This window comes from Corylus avellana, chromosome ca8, assembly GCF_901000735.1.
Source record: "Corylus avellana chromosome ca8, CavTom2PMs-1.0".
NCBI lineage: Eukaryota > Viridiplantae > Streptophyta > Magnoliopsida > Fagales > Betulaceae > Corylus > Corylus avellana.
In genome coordinates, this window is record NC_081548.1 from 9,862,521 (window position 1) to 9,884,246 (window position 21,726).

Genomic DNA, 21,726 nt, shown 5'->3' on the forward strand with positions numbered 1-21,726 from the left:
AATGACTTCTTTGTTTTCTCTTTTGTCTGGAACTTTCAATTTGTTGCCTGCAATGTATTATTATTTTGTTGTTAGTATTGGTTTTTCTTTTAATTAAAATTTAAAATTACAAACAAACAAAAAAAAAACTAACCCCCTTTCTAAAATTTAAGACACTAAATCCTTTTTTAAAGATTTATACCCTTTAATTTTTCTCTTTACTAAAAGTTTATACATTTAATTTTTTGTTCTTTTCCTTTTCTTTTTTTTCTTCTCTCTCTCTCTCCCCTCTCACGATCCTCTCTTCTTCTTCACTTTTTCCCCCTTTTCCCCTTTCACAATTCTCTCTTCTCAACCCATTACTCTCTCTCCAATAAATCATACTCATTCAATTAATCACCCAAGTGAAGATCAACCCAAAATCAAAACTCAAGACAAAGTTTTAATGTAAAGAAGAATTTCATCTTTGTTCAATGAGCCCACTTTTAATGTAAAGAAGAGTTTTACCTTTGTTCAATGATCCCACTTTCTCCATGTTTGTCTCGCTCTTAATAGAAACAAAACAAAAAGAGGAAATTTTGTTCAGAGTTCTTGTAGCAAAACCAAGAAAGATGTTTTTTGAAAAGAAAGAAAGAACTTGGTCTTATATAGACAACCGAGGGGAAAAGGAAGACAATTTTATCTTTTGATTTTGATTTTGATTTTGGTCAGCAGCAAAATCAACTCTATTTTCGAATTTATTACTCCTCTGATGCAGCATTTATGACAAAGATTTTCATTAAAGGAAAAGATAAGGTGCTACGGGAAAAAGGGAAAATGAGTTATAAAAATCGTGATGTTTTTTCCAAAAGTCTTTGGCCTCTGATACTGCATTTAAGAAAATGAGATTTTTATTGTAGGGGAAGATAAGGTGCAAAGAAAGAACAAAAAGCTTTTATTTTCTCTCTTTATGTATATATGAAAAATGCTAGGAGCTCTTATGATGTTCTCATGTCCTAAACATGACATTCCGGGAAAAGGAGAAAATGAGTTATAAAAGTCGTGATACTTTTTTCACAAGTCTTTGGCCTCTGATATTGCATTTAAGGAAAATAGATTTTTATTGCAGGGGAAGATAAGGTGCGAAGAAAGAACAAAAAGCTTTATTTTTCTCTCTTTTTATATATATATATATATGAAAAATGCTAGGTGTTCTTTTGTTGTTCTCATGTCCTAAACATGACATTCAACATACAAAGTTACTTTACTAACTTCAAGGTTTAGCACAGAAGGCTTAATAAATGGCCTCTATGCTATTGCTTTACCAAATTTCAATGTTATTCTTTTTCTTTTTTTTCTTTTTTTCTTTTATCTATTTTTTTTTTTTATAAAAAAAAAAATAGTAATCAAGTTGGCATGAAAACTGACTAAAAGTTATGTTTGTGTTGAGCCTTCACATCTAACAATAGCTACTATCTTCACGTCCACTACTTGTAGACCAAGGACCCAAGGGAGGAAGGGACGGAGGGTTGAGAGGGGTCAAATGCCCTCCTTAACTCTTAAAAATTTCTCTTTTCCCTTGTAAATTTTTTCTAGATGTCCTAGTTGCCCACCCTCTTTCACTCATCAGGGGGCAAAATGTTTTTTAAGAGGACCGACTGGTCGTGATTCATGACTCGCACTGAAATGACATTCTTTTTGTCACAGTTTCACGCGTTTTTTCTTACACCCTAAATGAAGGTTGAAGAAGAGAATGTTGAAAACGATGATGAAAAACCTATATAAGACTCCAAATGACACTTAGAATGGGGTTAAATAGGTGTATGCAAATAATACACAATACGCGGAATTAAAAATTAAATAATCACAACTAACTATTCACCAAAATATGTAAAACAATAAATCAAAGAGACAAATATTTTGGTGACAAAGAGGAAGGAAACCTTTTAGAAAACTCTCTAAAAGTAAAATCTCTACAAGGCAGTCAAACTTAGGAAATCAATCCACTATAAAAGAATAAAAATTACAAGAAGCTCACACTTTCAAAACCTTTGTAGTTGACACTCCTTTACATATAACAAGCGACCAACTTAACTTCTACCGCAGTAGCTCTTTCCAGAACCTTTAGAACAATCTTTCTACTTGATCTCCTTTGTAACTTTACCGGAACTCTGGTTGTTTATAATTTGTGATGAAGGCATAAACTTTAACTCTAAGAGAGAGACTACCCCTAATGCTCAATATCGTAAACATATGGAATTCTTATGCGTAATTCGTTACAATTTCGTGCATAACAGCTCTTTATATATAGACTACGTGTAATACCCTGACAAAAGACCAATTTTAAAAGACTAATAATTTACTATAAAGCGATAAAACATTTTCATAAAACATAGTTTTATAATCCCAAAACCTAAACACTTTATGAGTAAACCCAAATCCCTTGAGATTTTCCAAAATTCCCCAAACCATACTCTTTGACCGAACGTTCGCTAGGGGGACTATCCGAGCGTTCGCCCTTAACCTAAGTACCAGCGTTCGCTTAGGGGACCACCGCGAGTGTTCGTTGACTAGTCTTTGAACCATTGGGTAACACCCAAATGTACACTTGAACCCTTTAATTCATTGTGTGATAATGCCTAAGCGTTTGCCCAAATAGTACCCAAACATTCGCTAACACTCTGAAAATTAATTTTAACCTATTATCTACCTTTTGATAAGATAACACGCCCCAAGCCCCTATGTAAACCCTTCCCTTCAACTAGGTCTGTAAACGAGCTGAGCTCGGGCGAGCCAGGGCTGTCTAAGCTCGGCTCATTTAAAAATTTCACTAGCTCGAGCTGAGCTCATGCTGAGCTTCGAAATTTAAGCTTGGCTCGGCTCACCAAGGAAAATTCCTTGTGTGAGCCGAGCTTGAGCTCGCCTAGTAGCCAAGTCGAGTCAGGCGAGCCAAGCCAAGCTGGCTTAACTAATGCAACTTAAATGACTCATCTTCCCATTGAGACAAATTAAATTAAATTTAATATTAATAATATATTAGTAAAAACATTTTACTTTTCAACCAACAAATTGAGGGCAACTTTGATAATAAAAAAAAAAAAAACGTTTATTATATATACAAATTATCTAACATTTTTTTTTTAATTTTTTAATTTTATATATATATTAACCAATTAGCTCTCTCTATATATATAACTATAAATAGTTATACATTAAATGACTAAATTATTAATATTTTAACTATATATATTTAGTATTTATGCTACATACTATATAAGCATAAATACTATTTATAATATATAAACTATTTAATAAGTTATATATAGACACACACACACACACACACAAATCATGCTAATAAGCAAGTCGAGCCCCTATAGTTTCGTGGTCACGAACGACTCATTTAATAATCGAGTCGGGCACAAGCCGAGTTTTATCGAGCCGATCCCGAGTGAGCTCACGGGTAGCTTTGTTCGTTTACAACCCTACCTTCAACCCTCAGGCACTCCTCACACTATAAAACCCTAACCTAGAGTGTGGAGTGATTTTGGATGAGAAGGAGGAAGCTTTGGTGGTCTTGCTATCTTCTAAGGTATTTTCTTGCCCATTCCCATAACCTTCATGTTGTTCTTACTGTTTTTCTTAAGTATTACAAGTTTTAAAGGTACCTTGACAAGTTCTTATACCAATCTTCTTACAAAGGCCGAGCATGTTTTCAAGAGTTTTTGACCCGCCTTTTATTGCTTCAAGTTTGCATGTTAGCATGATATATTACTTTGCATGTGTCCATTAGGAGCCTAGGATGAGATGTACAACACCCTGGAAGCATATGACCTTATTTGGACTTTTGGCCAAAAGTTTTTACTCTGGTGAAACGTTCACCCCGAGGCCAAGCTTTCGCCCAAAGAGCATGACACACGCCCAGAAATCCGAATGTGCGAGCTTAGGGTTCGACGATCTCTTTCGTTAGATAGGACTTATTGTGTCTCTCGAGGAGTTCTATAATGTTACATATAACGATGTATCATATTTTGTTATATCAGGGATTTATAATGTTGGAGGACTCGAGCGATCGCACGAGATAAGTAAACACTTACGACTGTTTTTCTTAAAAACATGCGATATGTCAACTAATTGAGCACGCGTATGCTATAAGCATGCCTATATTTTTGTATAACTTAGTAACTGCCTTAATAATTAATTAATAAGATGTATCGTATGACATGGTACATTGGTACGTGCAATATAATGGCCGTGGGCTTATTATATAAACTTAATTCTATGGTCAAAACATGTGTATGGATGTGATATGTGGGCCTTAGATCCAATAGTTATTTCGTGATCGGCTCAACCTTAATTGGTGGGTCACTACAGGACATACATCATTAGTAGCATGGGCCACCCGAGGTCAAACTTAGTCGAGCTGTTAGTGTTATGGACGATAGCGTACAAAGGTCAGGGCATTAGCATTGTATTACAGGTCCCTCGAGATAGCACCAACCTTCCTGAGAAGGGATAATATCTCGGGTAGACCATAGATGATAGTTATGACGTATTAAAACATTAGTTTTTAGCATTAAAACCCTTAGGTGATTGCCGCTGGAAATACACCAATTCCTTCAACAAAACAATATTTTTATGGTGTATTAATAGAGACAACACCTCTTTCAAACCTTTGTCAAATTACACATTTATTTTTACTCAATAAAAACTGGCTCATGTTGTACCAAACTGTTAGATTTACTTATTAAGTCTTTAAACTTATGTGGTTATTACATCTTGTAGGAAACCTCTTCCTAAGAAGAGAAGAGTGGCTAGGTTGCCACTAAGGAATTGCTTAAGATAGAGACCTTCATATTGTTACCAGGTTTGATCGGCTTATTATTTCTTTTAGTTGCTCAATGTCTATGTTTCGAGGATAATATACGTTTCCTTTATGGTTATTAGAATTCTCTCAAATTTATTTCACATTTCTATGCATTAACTTTCATGTTCACTTAGATAGGCGGCTTATGTGACGTCCCACATCCCCTAGGTATGGAGATGGAGATGTGCCTATATGTATACTTACACCCTTAATGACAACAACGCGTTTTAAAGTCGTGATGATCATAATCTAATCAAAACTCCGCAGTTAAGTGAGGTTATGAGAGAGTAGTACCAAAATGAGTGACATCTTGGGAAGTCTGGTTCGGGAGAGCCAAAAGCGGACACTATTGTGTGTTATTTGGGGTGGGGCGTTACAAATGGTATTAGAGCCACTGTCTAGTCTGAGATGGAAGAGTGTGCACAAGCACATGGGGTTGCTAGCGAGCACTCGCTGGAATGCAAAAAATGGGCTAATCCTATGAGGGTCGTTAGCGAGGACGCTGGGTCCTAAGAGGGGGTGATTGTGACGTCCCACATCCCCTTGGTATAAAAATGTTGATGTACATATATGTATACGTATACCCTTAATGACAATAACACATTTTAACGATGTGATGGTCATGATCCCATCAAAACTCTCTAATTAAGCGAGCTTATGTGAGAGTAGTACTAGGATGGGTGACCTCTTGGGAAGTCTGGTTCGGGAGAACCAAAAGCGGACAATATTGTGTGTAATTTGGGGTGGGGCGTTACAATTTCCCAGTTAGCTATCAGTTAGTCATATTGGAAAAATTGCCAGTAACCTTATAAGACTGGTCAATGCTAGATTTAGAGGCGTTATATTACAAGAAAATATAGTACTAGTTAAAATGGGAAGAAAACCTAGTACTAGTTGAAATATAATTTGTCCAGATTTTTGTATTTAGATTTCGAGAAGATTTTGGCATAGCAAACACCCGAATTATGAGACTCTTATTTCACAAAGCTTTGTAAAATTTTGAGTTAGCTTTCTAATGTCGCTAGTTTCAACTCAATCCAATTTGTGAGCCAAAAGTTATGGTTCAAATACTCAAACATGTGTAGGATACAAAATTTAATCAAATCCGATTTTAACTATAATTAAAGAATTCTTATTTGCTCATTTTCTAGATTTGATTAAATTTAACAACATCATATAGGTATTCTATTATGATTGTTTAGATTTAAGCATATCTTCTAGGTCTTCTCTGTATATCTCGTACGTATCTCGATGGTTCTCATACAACATCTCGTATGTATACAGTACAGACAAGATTGCAGATGAATATATTTTTGTCACTGAATTTGACAATTCAAAACCCAACAAATGATAATACACCTCTTCTAATTTTTGTAAAATGCACCGTTTACAAAAACTATCATTTAACTCATGCAAAACACAATGTTTCACTAATGTTTACAAATTACTCTTTAAAGTTAACACGGAACCGTCATTTTTTTTCTTCTTCTAATGATTGTTGAAGCTTGCACCGTTGCACATGGATCAGGATCCCCTTCCATTGGAGGGATAATTGGAGTTTCTCCAATTGTAAATCTTGGTCATTCAATCTCATCCAATGACCTACAAAATGACACGCGTCCCATTAAAATTAAAATAATAAAAAAAATTTAACTTTTAAAAAGAAAATTAAAATTAAAATAATAAAAAATTAAAATCAATTAATAAAAAAATTGGGGGGACCGGCCACCCCAGTCTAGCCACCCCCAAGAGCCAAATTTTTTATTTAGACCCTTGGGGGTGGCAAAGGGCCCTTAGGGGTGGCTCGGCCAACCTTTAACTTTTAAAAAGAAAATTAAAATTAAAATCAATTAATAAAAAGTTAAAATCAAATAATATAAAAACTAGGATGGCCGTCTTTTTAAAAGTTAAATAATATTTTATTATTTTAATTTAATGAAACACATGTCATTTTCTAGGCCATTGAATAAGATTGAATGACCAAATTTACAATTGGAGAAACTCCAATTATCCCTCCAATATAAAGGGATCCTTGATCCGAAGTAGGTACCTTTGGAAGGGAAAAAGGTTGGAGAAGTCAACGTCGGTGGCGGGAGGCTTGATGAAATATTGCAGCATAGCATAAATATTTGTGTATTTGGCTCTAGTACTTGATTGGGATTCAATTAATTTAGGGTTAAAATCTATTAATTTTTGTAAAATGTAATTTACCCTTTTTTATGGGTTTCCATAAGGTTGGGCACTTTTGTGATTTCAAATTCGAAGCTTTACTTTTGTTTATTCAGAATTTTTTTTTTTTTTGAGAAATGTGACTAGCTCTTCTCTTCAATCCATACACGTGCAATCAATCCACATCTTACACGGAATCCCCCAATAAAAAGGTCTCCCCTTCGCCCACTTTATAACGACATTGTTACCTCATGCATACATGTCTATTTTATTTACGTATAAAGAAAGATATAATAAATAAAGATAGGCACCACAAGATGCAAAACAGCCCATTGTTTCAACCAAACGATACCGCACCCACAAAGGCTGCAATCAATCCCACGCGACCCCCACAAACTCTCTATATATACACCCAACAGTCTCGCGAATCTAGTACCCCCATTGGCTATAACGGACACCAAACAAAATGCAGGCGCTACAAGCCAAGGCCTCGGAGTGGAGCGGAGTCAAGCAAGATGACGCCTTTGCCATTGACGACACCAATCTGTTCCAGAAACTTGGCCTCCAGACCTTCATCAACCTCTCCACCAATTTCTACACCAGGTACTTCAAATTTACAGCTTTTTGTTTCTGGGTTTTTTTTTTGTTTTTTTTTTAACTGTTTTAGTTTACTAGCTTTCGAGTGTAATGAATAGTAGTAATTTTCTTTGTCTTTGTTTTTTACCTAAAGGGTTTGAAGGGGGGACCGAGTTTTGGGAGAATTTGAGATGTTTAGTTTTGATTTCTCAGCAACCAGACGAAGCCTTAATTTGGTGTTCTTTTTTATGTTATTAGCTTTGGTTGAAATGGGTTGTGTTTGATGTTTTTGGTGGGTGAAAAACAGGGTATATGATGATGAGGAAGAATGGTTCCGGTCAATTTTTGCGAATTCCAAGAAAGAGGACGCGATTCAAAATCAGTACGAGTTTTTCGTGCAGAGAATGGGAGGCCCTTCTCTCTACTCTCAGAGAAGAGGTTAGCTTTCTTTGCCTCGTTTAACTTTCTGCTTATTCCTTCATATTGATGCTTCTATTTCTATAGGATCGTTAAATTTTCTTCATTTTTTGTTGTTTCTACCATAATCCATACCCCAGTTGCTCATACCATGGTTTTCTACCTCCCACCCAAGATAAGGTGTCCTGGTTCTGTTTTTCAGAAGAACGAGGGTAGTTAGCAAAATATCATATATTTTCACCTTTGGAAACTTAGACAATTTTTGGTTTTTTAGCCTTTAAAAGTAAAACCAGATATTTAAATTGGGATGTAGGATTAGGAAAGAGTTTTTTTGAGTCTTAAGAGTGTGTTTCAGAGCAAATCAATATCCCCATACATTTTCTACTGTAATTCCATGTTGAAGTTCTTTAAATCCTAGCAACTATTTTCAAAGTGAATGATTCATATTTTCTCACTTGAACATTTATCACTAAGAGAAATATAATGAAGATCTTCTGAAGATGATAAATGTTTAAGTAATAAACTCTGAAACAGTCAATATAAAAATAATGGTTATTGTTTTAAGAATTACATGATTCAATTTAAAAATAATGGTTATTATTTTGAGAACTGCATGCTAGAGTTATTCCAATAATGATCTGATGATTATACCCATTTAGATTGCTTCTAATAATGGCTAAACAATATTTTGATTGGTAATAACTAGAATCAGTAGGATAGTAATGGGGTAAAGTTTGATATTGTCGAAGTTTAGTTTTTAAGAATAATCCCTTTTTATTGTAATTTTTCTGAATATTTGGATTTTTGTTCTTCTTTTTCTCCTAAATAGGGGGTTTGTCTTTTATACCTCCTCTGTAATAGGGCTGCAGCCCTCTGTTCTTTTAATGAGATTGATTTGCTTATAAAAAAAAAATTGTAATGCTTTGTTCTACACATATGGGGTTAGGTTGGCTTTGTGGATCCCTTTTTCACTAGTGATTTGTGTTGAGTAATCTAGTTCTGTTATGTCATGGATCATTGTGCTTTAGGCTTTGTAGCTCTGGCCCATGTATATCTGGATTTCCTATACTTCATTCAATTATAATTACTGTCAGAAACAATGTTGAAAATTGGATAACACCTGTCTTCCGACCTTTAGGATGAACACAAAATTTCATTTTTATCCCAAAAGGCGTCTGGAGAAATTATTTCGCCTTACTGTCAAGCATATTTGCACATGGCAAAATGACTTTCTGATTATTGAAAAAAATCTGAAGCATACAGAAGTCACAACCATCAAAGAAAAAAAAAAGTGTGCTCAGCTCTATTCACCATCAATGGTTATTCTTCTCTAATTTGGTTCCAAAGAACACCCTAAATCCTAGTGTTCTTCTAATCTCATCTTGTCACTCCATTATTCTTGCATACTTTCACGTCTCAACCTTTTGGTGTATAACATAGATATGCGTAAGGCAATTGCTCTATGAAGATAGTATCTATATGCTATGTAACAAATTGAAATGGGAAGAAAGCTGGGGAAGGAATGGAGCTACTGATTCTCCATGGCTCATTCCTCTTGCGTTCATTAAATAACAGTGCCAAATTACAAATTTCAAGAAAGGAGACAACTCACTAGGACACTTGGCCTTCTTCTAGAGGCCTATTACTTCCTATACTATTAGGACATTACATATTTTTCCCCGAATATTCATATATTTACTATAACACTCCCCTCAAGTTGGAGCATATATATCATATAAACCCGAAATAGAGCAAATAAATTCTAATCAGCTACGAGAAAGAGACTTTGTGAACACATCAGCAAGTTAATCTCTAGATCTCACATTAGGTGTAAAGATATCGCTACTCAATATTTTATCCTGAATGAAATGACAATCAACTTCATTGTGCTTTGTCCTCTCGTGAAACACTGGATTAGTAGTGATGCACACAACAACCTGATTATCACAACATAGAGGAATAGGTGTAGGAACTGAAAATCCTATCTTCTAAAGGAAATGCTATAACCAAATCAATTCACTAGTTCTATGAGGCATAGCCTTTGCACTAGACTGAGCCACGATTGTCTGTTTTTTGCTTTTCCAAGTAATAAGGTTACCTCTCAGGATTGTACAATTCCTAGTAGTAGATCTTCTCTCGGAAGGGGATTTTGCCCAATCTGCATCAGTAAATTCTTCTATTCGAAGATGTCCTATCTTCCTACATAGAATGCCATGACCAGGAGTTTCTTCAAATACAACATCCCAATGTGAAGTTCTAGGTGCTTCCATGAATTGGTTCACCATACTAACTGCATAAGGGATATCTAGCCTGGTGATAGTAAGATAATTCAATTTTCTAACCAGTCTCTTGTATCTGCTAGGATCACCAAACAACTCCATCATCTTTCAAAAGTTTCTAATTAGGGCCCATAGGGACATCAACAGGATAAGAATGCAAAAGTCTTGTTTCTTCCAATAAGTCTAGCACATATATTCTCTAAGATAGATTAACCCCTTTTTGAGATCTAGTCACTTCAATGTCCAAGAAATACTGAAGTTTTCCCAAGTATTTGGTTTGAAACTTTTCCTGCAAAAATTGTTTTAGTTTGACAATTCCGCTGGAGTCATCCCTAGTAATCTCTATGTCATCCACATAAACCGCTAGTAAAATATGTATCCAACATCTGAATGCAAATGGAATACTGAACGATCGGTCTTACATCGAAGAAGACCAAACTCTATTACCACATTTGAAAATTTGCCAAACCATGCTCGTAGATAGCAAGCATACGTTCTATCTCAGTCTCTTCTCTATTCTTTTATCTCTTTCTTTTGCTTTCTTCGTCCTTTCCTTTTTCTCTGCACTAGACACTTGTCCTTCATTCTTCTGCACCTTGGGGTTGGAGGCACTAGTGTCTTCATCACCATGGCCATGATGGTTGTTTGACATCGTTGTTGCCACCATTTCCCTCACCATTGTTGTGTCTTGATAAGCTAAATGGTCCAGGGTAATCATGTGGTGTTAATACCAGTGATATTTGGTTGATATTCTGGTGGTTGTGTAGTCACTTGAGGCACTTGTAGTGGCTGGAGACACTCTTGGTGGTTGCTTATGTGTTTGCCGAGTTTTTCTTATGGTTATCCGTCGTTGGGCATGGCCATCACTCTGGTAGTGACTGCCGGCGGAGGATTGAAGAAGAAGACTGCCGCTTGGGTGCAGGGCTGCCCTGTTCCTATCCAGAATAAGGATTCCCTTATCTATCTTAACCCACTTTCTTTAAACCTTCAACCCCAACCCATCTCACTTTCACATAACACACAAAATCAATCAAAAAAGACCCAACTCATAGTGTGGACCGCTCCCAACCCAAGTCCAAAACCAAAACAACAAACAGTGGCCCGAGCTCAAACCAAAACTCTGATACCATCAAACAAATTGAAATGGGAAGAAAGCTGGGGAATGGAATGGAGCTACTGATTCCTCATAGCTCATTCCTCCTCCTACGTTCATTAAATAGAAGAGCCAAATTACAAATTTCAGGAATATCTAGGACATCTGGCCTTCTTCTAGAAGGTTCCCCAAATATTCATATATTCAAACTCTTCATTCTGGTATAATGAATTTATAGGTTTTACTCGAGTATAAATAAGCCTCCAGGCTACTATTTAGCACTTCAAATTGATTATAACTTCTTAGGTGCTCGTTCTAATGATACTTTCGGGTGTGCAAACACTGATTCTATTATATCCATGAGTTTAAGGACGGGGATTTATGTATTGGTCTTGACCATCCAAAAACAAGTTGTTTTGGAGTTTGAATATTTTTGTACTAGTTTATGTTTAATTATTTTGCCCTTTTTATGGTGGAATTTAAGATGATCTTATTTTCAGTTTTCTCTTTAATATTTCGCAGGCCATCCTGCTCTGATTGCACGTCACCGTCCATTTCCTGTCACGCATCAAGCTGCCGAGAGGTGGTTACATCATATGCAACAAGCATTGGACAGCACCCAGGACATTGATGCAGACTCAAAACTTAGAATGATGAACTTTTTCAGGTGCTTCTAAGTTACCTCTTTTTCATATATATTCACATCTTGTAACATTAAGTTTTATTACACACTATGCCTATCCTTTTGTGTTTTACAGGCACACGGCATTTTTTCTTGTTGCTGGAGATGAGTTGAAGAGTCAAAACCAACAACCTTCATGTAAGCATGGGAGCAGCAACCAGCTCCCTCGTAAAAATTTTTAACAAAATTTCCTTATTCAGTTTCCAGAAACAATATTAATGTACACTATTATTCATCAAACCTCTTGATGTAAGAGGAATACTTCCTTACAGCCTTTTCTCAATAAATCTTATAATTTCTGGATGCTTACATCTGTTATGTTGTGATGCAAAATTTAAGTGTTCGTATTGGCTTCAAAATAAGTTTGCCTGGCTTTTGTCTTGTGATCTGGAATGGATCTGGAATGAACTGGGAAGTTCTATGATGTTTTGTGGCACATATATATATATATATACTATTTCCGACATATATTATATTGGTTGTGTGGTTATTGACCCTTGAAAAAGTCTCGAGTCAAAGTTATTTTGTTGTGATTAAAACTCCGACTAGCTGCTCTACTTGAGTTTTTCAATGAGTTTATGTGATGTGGTTTCTCATAGCATTTGGTGCATAAAGATTAATTTTTTAGTTGGGAGAATCACGCCACATAGGCTTATAGGCTTTGAGAGATAAAAGGAGAATAGGAAGGTGATGAATGTAGGTTTTTTTTTTTTTTTTTTTCTTTTGAGGGGGGAAACCCAATTTTGTGTTGCTAGATATATAGCCTATTGGAATTTTTGACCACTCCCAGGATTTTTTTTGTGAGTAATGCTATATACCTCGTTTTTATCCTAATTTTGTGTTGCAAATGGCTAGATGTGGAGGATATATGCTTTAGATGGAAGCTATGATTGAAGCAGTGAGCTTAAGATTTGGATTCTCCAGTTCCCAAGTTCCAAACATGTGGATTAAATGATTATGCTAATATATCTATATTGCTAGAATTAAAGTGAGAAGTTAGACTCCCATCATAATTGATACCTTGATATTGGCACTCATTAAAGATGTCCCGCATAAGTAAATGAGAACATGCAGTTCACCATAAAATACAGATTTATTTGAAGTGAAATAAAATTAAAAATATACTTTCTTCTTTCTGAATTGCTTAAAGTAACAAGAAACTGGAAAAGTATGAACCAAGCATCAGTCCCATTATGCTAATTTTAACCATCCATGCATAGTGATATGATTGACTCCTATGCAACCAGAATAATATGAATAATGTAATCATATATATATTTGAGCACATAATGTGCTTATTACGCCAATCTTCAACATCCATGCATGGTGAAGTGATATGATTGACCCTTATGTAATCATTCTTAGCCCATAAAGCGATTATTTGAATATTCTGCCATCATGAAAGGAAAACCCTGTATGAGTAAATCATAACCAGTTCATTGTCAAGAGAAAAAAAAAGAAAAAAAAAAGAAAGACACATGATTGAGCATACGCTCTGGATTTGACTTAGGTGCTGATACAAAATTATATATAATATAATAAAGGCGGTTAGCAGTTAACGGTTAATGGTTAACGTTTTTTTCAAAACTTAAAACCACTAACCTTAACCGCTTAGGCAGTTAGCAATTTTTTCTAATCATCTTCAAAAGTAGTTAAGAGTTAGTGCAGTTAACGAGTGATTATTCCTCTATTTCACCCCCAATTTGAATGGAAGTGAAATGGAGCGGTTAGTTAGTACTAACCGTAACCGCCCACCTTTTCACCCTCAATTTGAATTCTTCCTCCATCCATCTATGCAAACAAAATGGGGGGCTTGAGTTTCCATGATACAGAGGAATATTGATAGAAAACAAGAGTGCATGTGCTAGATTCTCTTGCCTTTTATCATCATGTCTTCCACTTGTGAGTGGGAAAAAAAGCACAAATGAGAGGCCATGAGACCTCTCAAAGCATCTTTATTTTCTTGTAAGAAGAGCAAGCAAGAAAAGCTGGGAAGCATACAAGCTTTTCTTTTTGTCTCGTGCTGTACGTTGGCTTGCATTGAGATCATAAACTAAGCTCTAAACTCAAAAGCCAAAAACATTCCTATAACACCAGTAAAGGAACAGCAAGAACAAGAAATAAGGGTCGCTTTTTTGTAAGATTTTGACAAGTATTATGTGTTTTGGATTTTGAGTCTTGAAAAAGATAAAAGTTGAGTTTTGAAAAAAGTTTATATATATATATATATATATAGTGTTAGTGGTTAACCAATTTTGAGAAGAATTTTTAGCATTTGAGAGGTGAAAAGAGTTTTCTAGAAGTTTACCAAACCCAAGAAACTCATAGATCAATTACTAGAAAATTGGCTAAATTTGTCTATGTGGTTTGACCTGTAATAAATATAAAATTACAAATTTACTCTCAAATAAAAATTAATTTGGGGGTAGGGGGCGGTCAGCCAGCCCCATTATTCTAGGATTAAACAATCATCCTCGTAACCAGCCTATGATATTGGCAAACGACCTTCAAGGCCTATGAGATGATTCAACCACCTCAAGTAATGGCTTTCGAGAGTGGTCGAACCATTCCCACCAAAGTCAGCCTTCAAAGGGTCTGAACCCAAATGGTCAGAGAGCCTATGTCATTTGGCCACCCAAAACCAATATATATATAAGGATTGTTAGAAAAATAACTGAAATTTATAGGGAGAGAAGATCATGCACGTAAATTTACAAGTCATAAAAATATATTTATTTATAATGTCAAATCACATTGACCAAATGTTTCCTCCATTATTTGGTTAGATAATATTTATGGTCCAAAACCCATGGCTGCTGGCACAATGAACGAATCTTTCTTAGACTCTGCATGAAAATTTCTCCCAAAAAATAAAATAATAATTTACATATAAATTATCTTTGCTTATTATTGCTAATTTCATCATTCTCATGATCACATGTCGCCTCATTTCGCACCTCTTCCAATATGATAAAGAAAAAAAAAAGCCATAGAATATTGGTGCTAATTCTAATATATTAACAACAAATGGGTCTTAAAGATGGATCGATGAAGATTAAAATCCAACATAAAAACAATAAAAATGACCATCAATCTAATAAACTGTTCATCCTTAAAATGTTGGAAGGATCGGCGAAGCGAGCAGAGAAAGAACGAGAAAGGTTGTCGGGCTCCATCCAGCCTGTTCCTTGATCAAAGTTTTTGGAATACGTCTTGGGATCATAACTTGTCTGCAAAGTAACTTGAGATGTTGTAGTGGGAAACCTCTTCCTTTCTCTCTTGATTTTCCTCCAAAACATTTGCCACTTGGGTTGTGCTTCGGCGCCCAACTGGATGCTTCCACTGCCTCTGCCACCGCCTGAGTCCAGATTCCACCACTTCTTCATCCCCATTGCTGTACAAACAGAGGAGCTGAGGCTTATTTATATGCAGGGAGCTTTGCTTTTATTTATTTATTTATTTAGTTGTTTTCTGAGGAGAGAAAGGAAGGTAGGAGGAGATTAGGGAGGGGCTAATTGTGGGATGAGATTTTCAAAGTAAGACCAGCGCCGAAAGAGTCTTACTTTGCAGGCCGCATGCCAACCTCTGTGACTCACCAAACTCCTTTGAAAAAGTAGTGGTTTATTTATTAAATATCCACACTATATATATATATATATATATATATATATATATATATATATATATATTCCTGATTCAAGTAGATTAAATTATCATTTATCTTTGCCTCCGTTTGTATTGGAGTAAAATGATTTATGAAAATATTTTTTATATTTTTTCACATTTTGTTAGAATTTTTCGTTAAATCTTATTATAATTATCAAATACCCATTTTTTTTTATAAAAAATATTGCAAATATGTTTTTTTTTTTTAAATAAAAAATAAACGCATGAATGTTTATAATTTTTTATTTTATTTTTTATAATAAAAAACATGAGTATTTTGAGAATTTTGACATGATTTAACGGAATTGAATAATTGAAAGAAATTAAAAGTTCGATACGCTTAATTGAGAGTTTTTGAACTTAGGTGTGTAATTTCAAAGTGTGTAAAAGTTCAAGGGGAGTTTTGAAACGTTTCTCTAAGTTTAAACTAATAGAAAATAATAAATTTACTCATTTAATTTATATTCTAGCACTCTCTCTTAATAAGTAAAGTCCAACACGTTGAATATTTATTTGAAAAGAAAGAATTTACGCATTTAATTTGTATTAATTATAACATAAAACATATCAAATAAGGATATTTTGACATGTCCGCATAAGAGGGGGAGTGATATTTGAACTAATGACCTCTGTTTCATTAGGCGTGGTCCTAGCTGTTGAACTACCTCGTGAGACATCAAATAAGGATATTTGTATGACTTTCTTATTACAAAGCATATTCAATTAAGGGTGTAATAAATAGTATGACTTATTGCATTTTATACGCATTCCAGCTGCCCAGCATCCACAGAATTGATAATGTCAATTTATTTGAAATATATTGATAGTCAGCTCCGAAAGACAGATAAAAGTGATGTCATTGCTCCAAGCTAAAAATGTGGATCACGTGACCAATAGGCAATAACACTGGGATTCCTTCCATTGCCTTCTTCTTCTTCTTCTTCATGATTCCAGGCGTTGAGGAGGTCAAACATATATGCTGGTTCCTCATCAACGTCTCTGTCTGCCAACGAGAATTTGGTCTTTTGCTTGACAAATGTACATGCACCAACGTGTGTAAGCCCAACAAAGGAGCAGCTGAACATGCATGCATGGTTAACCAGCTAGCCTACTCATATTATTGGCTCCAAATTATGGGTAGTTAAAATCTTCATATTATGTTTATCTAGTCTAGCTAATATCAATCATCTTCACCTTTAAATCCAAGCAATACTAGGAAAAGCTCTCTTCTCTCTCGAGAGAGAAGTCCCCTTTTTTCTGCAACTCTCCATCTCCTCTGCGAGGTTTTTTCATCGTCTATGTGCGGCTCTTTTCGGAGGGACATTACAAAAAAAAAAAAATCCCTTCCCAGTGTTTTTAAAAATTTCTCAGTGTATTTTTTGATACGCCATTAAATAAATTCATTTTTTTATGCAACTCGTACGCTAGGAAAATATTCATTTTCTTCTTGGCGTATTATATACATTAGGAAAGGGTGCACGTACAATTTTCTTTTAGGATATGGCCTCTGTTAAAAAATACCATATGTGGTAAAAATAACAACGTACGGTGTCGACTTCTTGGAGCCTAGCAAAAAGTTGAGGCAAAGGATGCCGTTTGTTTTCAAGGAAAACTCTGACACAAAGTTGCTTCAGTTGGATCACAAAATCGGAGTTCAATTGGAACAAAATCGAGCTTAGAACTTGTCCAAAAAGCCGAAGTTGAAGATTTTAGTAAAGAGAGACTTTGCTTTTTCCCTTCTCCCCTCTTTCCCTCTGCCTAGTGCAGTCGTTTCCCCTCCCTCCTTCGTAACCCTTCCTCTTCTTTTCTTTCTTTTTTACCTCTGAGTAGCGATGCCACTGTTCTTCTTCCCAGACCACCTCGCCTTTCCTGGTCGCCCCCTTTAGTCGGCTCAACTCCCAGCAAACTTCACGATTTTTAGGTGTTTCTCATATCTTGTTTTCTCCAACCCCGATTTGTCGCCCTCCGATCTTCCACAACTCCAACGCGCCGCACCAATGTCTTCACCGGCCTCCCAGCTTTCCACCGCTGCCGGCACTGTCTTGTTCCAGTCACCACGTGCAACCACGTGGTCCTCATGCGCCTGCGCGTGGATCTTATGCACCAGTGCATGAATCATACGCGTCGCTGCGTGTCCTTCGAACTGCTTCCAGAAGCTATTCCTCAACCCTGTCCTCTGTTTAAGCTGCTGTTCAGAGTGTTTTATTGCTGCTTTTTTTTTTTTTTTCTTGTATTTTTTTTTTCTTGTTTCTTGCAACTTGTTTGTTTTATAGGTTATTGTCTCCCTGCTCTTAATTGTTTTACTCTTACCGTGAAGACTTTTGTAGTCGGATTTGTGTTGTTCTCACTCTATCGTTCAGTCCCTACATCAAACTATGATAGTGCATATTCGGCTTCAGCCTCTTTTCAGAGGTTGTTGATGGTTCCTAGTGATACTTCAAATAGGCTCTCGCCTTAATCTGTATCCCTTTTGTTTTTGTAACTGCCTTGTGCGGCCCATTGAGAGGACCAGGTCAAGGGGAGCCCACCCCATTTTTTGTTTTTAGGATCGTCCACTTTTTCTTTTTGGATCAGGAATGAGAATGATCCTCCCTTATAACCATTTTCCTTATTCAATTAAAAAAAAAAAAAAAATCATTTTCACATTTAACAAATTATGTTTAGAAAATATTATTGTGCAAAAGATCACAATTGCGGTAAATAAGATAAGACAATCACACACAATAACATTAAGATTTACATGGTTTCTCGATGTAAGATACGTTTACAGGTGGAAACGATCACGAATAAATTCATTATCAAAGGTTGAGTACAAAATTGAAAAGAGAAAATCACTCAAAACTCAAAGCCTCAATATGCCTAAATCTCTTTATTACACAATAGAAATTGTTAGTTTTTAGATTGGCTCATTCAGTGATCCTTTTGTAATAAGTTCAAATGAGTGTAAGTCTAAAGAAATGCAGAAAGAAGAATGGTCTAGTCTCGAGTTTCTGGACACCCAAAAGACATGTCTGAACAGGACTTTTGGAGAAACCAACAAAGATTGACATATCCGGACAGGGCGATTGGATGTTCGGACAGTGTTTCCCGAGAGGTTATTTTCACACTAAATGTCCGGACAGCCAGAAGATGTGTCCGAACATGATTTCCAAAGAGTTCAATTTCTAAGACCTGTCCGGACAAGTATGGTTATAACAGATTGTAACCCTAGCCATGTCCGGAGGTTATTTTCATACTAAATGTTCGGACAGCTAGAGGATGTGTCCGAACATGATTTCCAAAGAGTTCAATTTCCAAGACCTGTCCGGACAAGTATCGTTACAACAAATCGTAACCCTAGCCATGTCCGGACATTCATTAACCCTATCCGGACACAATTGCTTTATTTTAACCGAATTCTATTTTGAAAAGGACTGTGCTGAAATCTATGTATAGGTGACTGTCACGTATATTTTCATTTACATATTCCAAGAGCGAATACTGCTTTGCTAAGAAAGCTTTTGAGATTCAAAGCTTTAGGTCTCTCTCTTAGAGTTAGAGGTTGTGTCTTCATCCACAAATCCAAAACAACCAAAGCCTATTGTTCCTGTAAAGGATATCACATAGAAGAAACGTTCCAAAGGTTCTAGGATAACTACTGCGGTAGCGGACATAGTACATGGGATTGTTAGTTGCAAAGGTTGCTTTGACATTGTGTAATTTCTCGTTATTCTATTGTGAATAATTTCTTAGGTTTGGCTGCACTAGAGAGCTTTTACTTTTAGAGAGTTATCTAAAAAGTTTTCTCTTTGTAATCAAATATTTGTGTCTCCTTGATTTACAGCTTTTATATATATTTAATGAATTGTTGCATGCTTAATAGTTTTAACTTCCGTATATTGTTGGTGAACACCTATTCAACCCCATTCTAGGTGTAGATTGGAGTTTATTAGGTTTTTGAGAGACTATTCCCCAAAAAGAGAGAACGAAAAGACAAACTTATTTTTTGTTGGGAATGAGTGATGGCTGGTCTCTCTCTTTTTCTCTTTCACTATCAAGCCTCTTTTCTTTACTCTCTTGTTTCGACTCCTTCAAAACCAAGAAGAAAAGACATGTGTGCTATCCTTAGATTCTCTTCTCTTGTACCTATGGCGATCCCACTATCTCATTACAGATAGAAGGGTGAACCCACAGCTCAATAAATTCAAGCAAACTAGTAAGTTATAAATTGAGAACTCTTTTGTATTGAAAAAACATCTCATTACAAGTGTTTACTAAACAACCACATATGCAAGTTTTACACAAAGGAGTTTTAATAAACTTATAGCTATTTCGTAAACCATGTGATAGACAAATTGATACATAGTAATAAAATAGAATAATCTTTCTTTGTATTTTCTTACTACATAATTAATTCCACATTTCATAATATGAAAACAGTAATTTAAATCATAACGTTGCATATTATGTTTTAAACACATAGCATTGCAAAGCACACCGAAACATATCAATGAATTTACACTCTCACTTATCTTTAGCGGTTTCTTAAGCGATACCCCCTAAGTCCTAACCAATAGAGGTTATTAATAATTTATTAGCTTCAAGGTGGTAAGTGTGTAGCCTCGCTTAACTCTTAGGTTGTTAGACAACGTTATTTCTCCCTTCCTATCATCGGAGTGTCGGACGTATTATCTCTCCTAATCGTTAAGCTTTCACATGCAATCATACAAAAAAACATTATATTTTTCTCATAATATTTTCCTCTTCACAAATCACATTGTTCTTCCAAAATTCAGCCAATTTTCATAAATCTGTTTCTTTGAGAACACATTTTCGTTTAACACGTGTAAAATATCTAAAAAATACATTCACGCCTGTAATCAAAAGAACAAAGCTCAAGGAAAATATACAGAATGTGCTTTTGTAAAATAATGCAAGACCAGTTGCATTTACAGTTTGAGCTTATATTTTCATAAACAAATTTCACAACCCCGTACACTTTCTGCATAAATATTGTATCTGTACATTAGACTCTACACTCTACTTTGACTCTTAAATTATTTTTTAAATTCTATTGTTCTTTCAAACTTCATTTTTATACTTTTGTTGTCTTGTTGGTAGCATGTTCGAACTACGTATACTTTCCCTAAACATTGGTTACGCTACTCCCTAAACATTGGTTATGCTACTGTACTACCTAGTACATTGGGTAGTGCTTAGAGCATGTTTGAAGAAGTTGCGTTTAAAAAATAAAGCTTTTAAGTCAAAATAAGCTTTTGGGCAAAATCTTTATTTTTAAACTTTTGCCAAAAATGTTTTTTTTTTTTTTACTATTTTTAGGCTTTTGGATCTTTAAAAGTGCTTTTTAATTTTTTTTACCAAACGAGTGCTTTTTTCTTCAAACGGACTTTTTGAGTGTTAAAAGTACTTTTAGGCTCTTCAAATGCAATCTCAAACAGCTCTCTAGCATTAGCAGCAAACGTCCAACAATTTTTTAAAAATTTAAGAAATCATACTACTTTTTACTTTCCTACCCAAATATACATCACAATAAATTTTCCATATATTATTAAAATAATATTTTTAACTTTTTTTTTTCCATATATTTCAGAAAAATCTTTTTTTTTTTTTTGACATGGCCGCAAAAGAGGGGGAGGGGGATTCGAACTAGTGACCTCCGCTTCATTAAGCGTGTTCCAAACCGATTGAACTACCTCTGGGGACAGAAAAATGGTTTTTATTTAGTCTCTTAATATCTCTTTCTCTCGTCCCTGTCTTCTCTCGTCTCTATATCTCTCTCGCTCAATCTCTCTCCTCGCCTGGCAAATTTGAGCTGCTCTCATAAAAAAGCCTCACCATATAAAATGCCAGATCTGAACAAACATGCTCCATTTATTTATTTATTTTTGTAGTTTTTCTGACATTTTTCCTAGGTTTGGCTCTTAGCTTCTTTATCCATTAGTTTTAACATAAAATAATTTCGATCACCTAAAAGTAACCCTAAACTTTTGTCAATAACACAAAAGTACTCTAATAAATT

The 21,726-nt window shown here is 35.3% G+C and overlaps 1 protein-coding gene across 1 annotated transcript; it reads left to right on the plus strand.

Moving 5' to 3' along the window:
• The first annotated feature begins 7,323 nt into the window (after positions 1 to 7,323).
• On the plus strand, positions 7,324 to 12,350 carry LOC132189711 (two-on-two hemoglobin-3). The gene is made up of 4 exons (XM_059604487.1): positions 7,324 to 7,597; positions 7,878 to 8,008; positions 11,882 to 12,026; positions 12,118 to 12,350. Exons 1-4 carry the CDS (start codon positions 7,461 to 7,463, stop codon positions 12,221 to 12,223), a joined length of 519 nt encoding a protein of 172 aa, XP_059460470.1. The 5' UTR covers positions 7,324 to 7,460; the 3' UTR covers positions 12,224 to 12,350.
• The last annotated feature ends 9,376 nt before the right edge of the window (positions 12,351 to 21,726 follow it).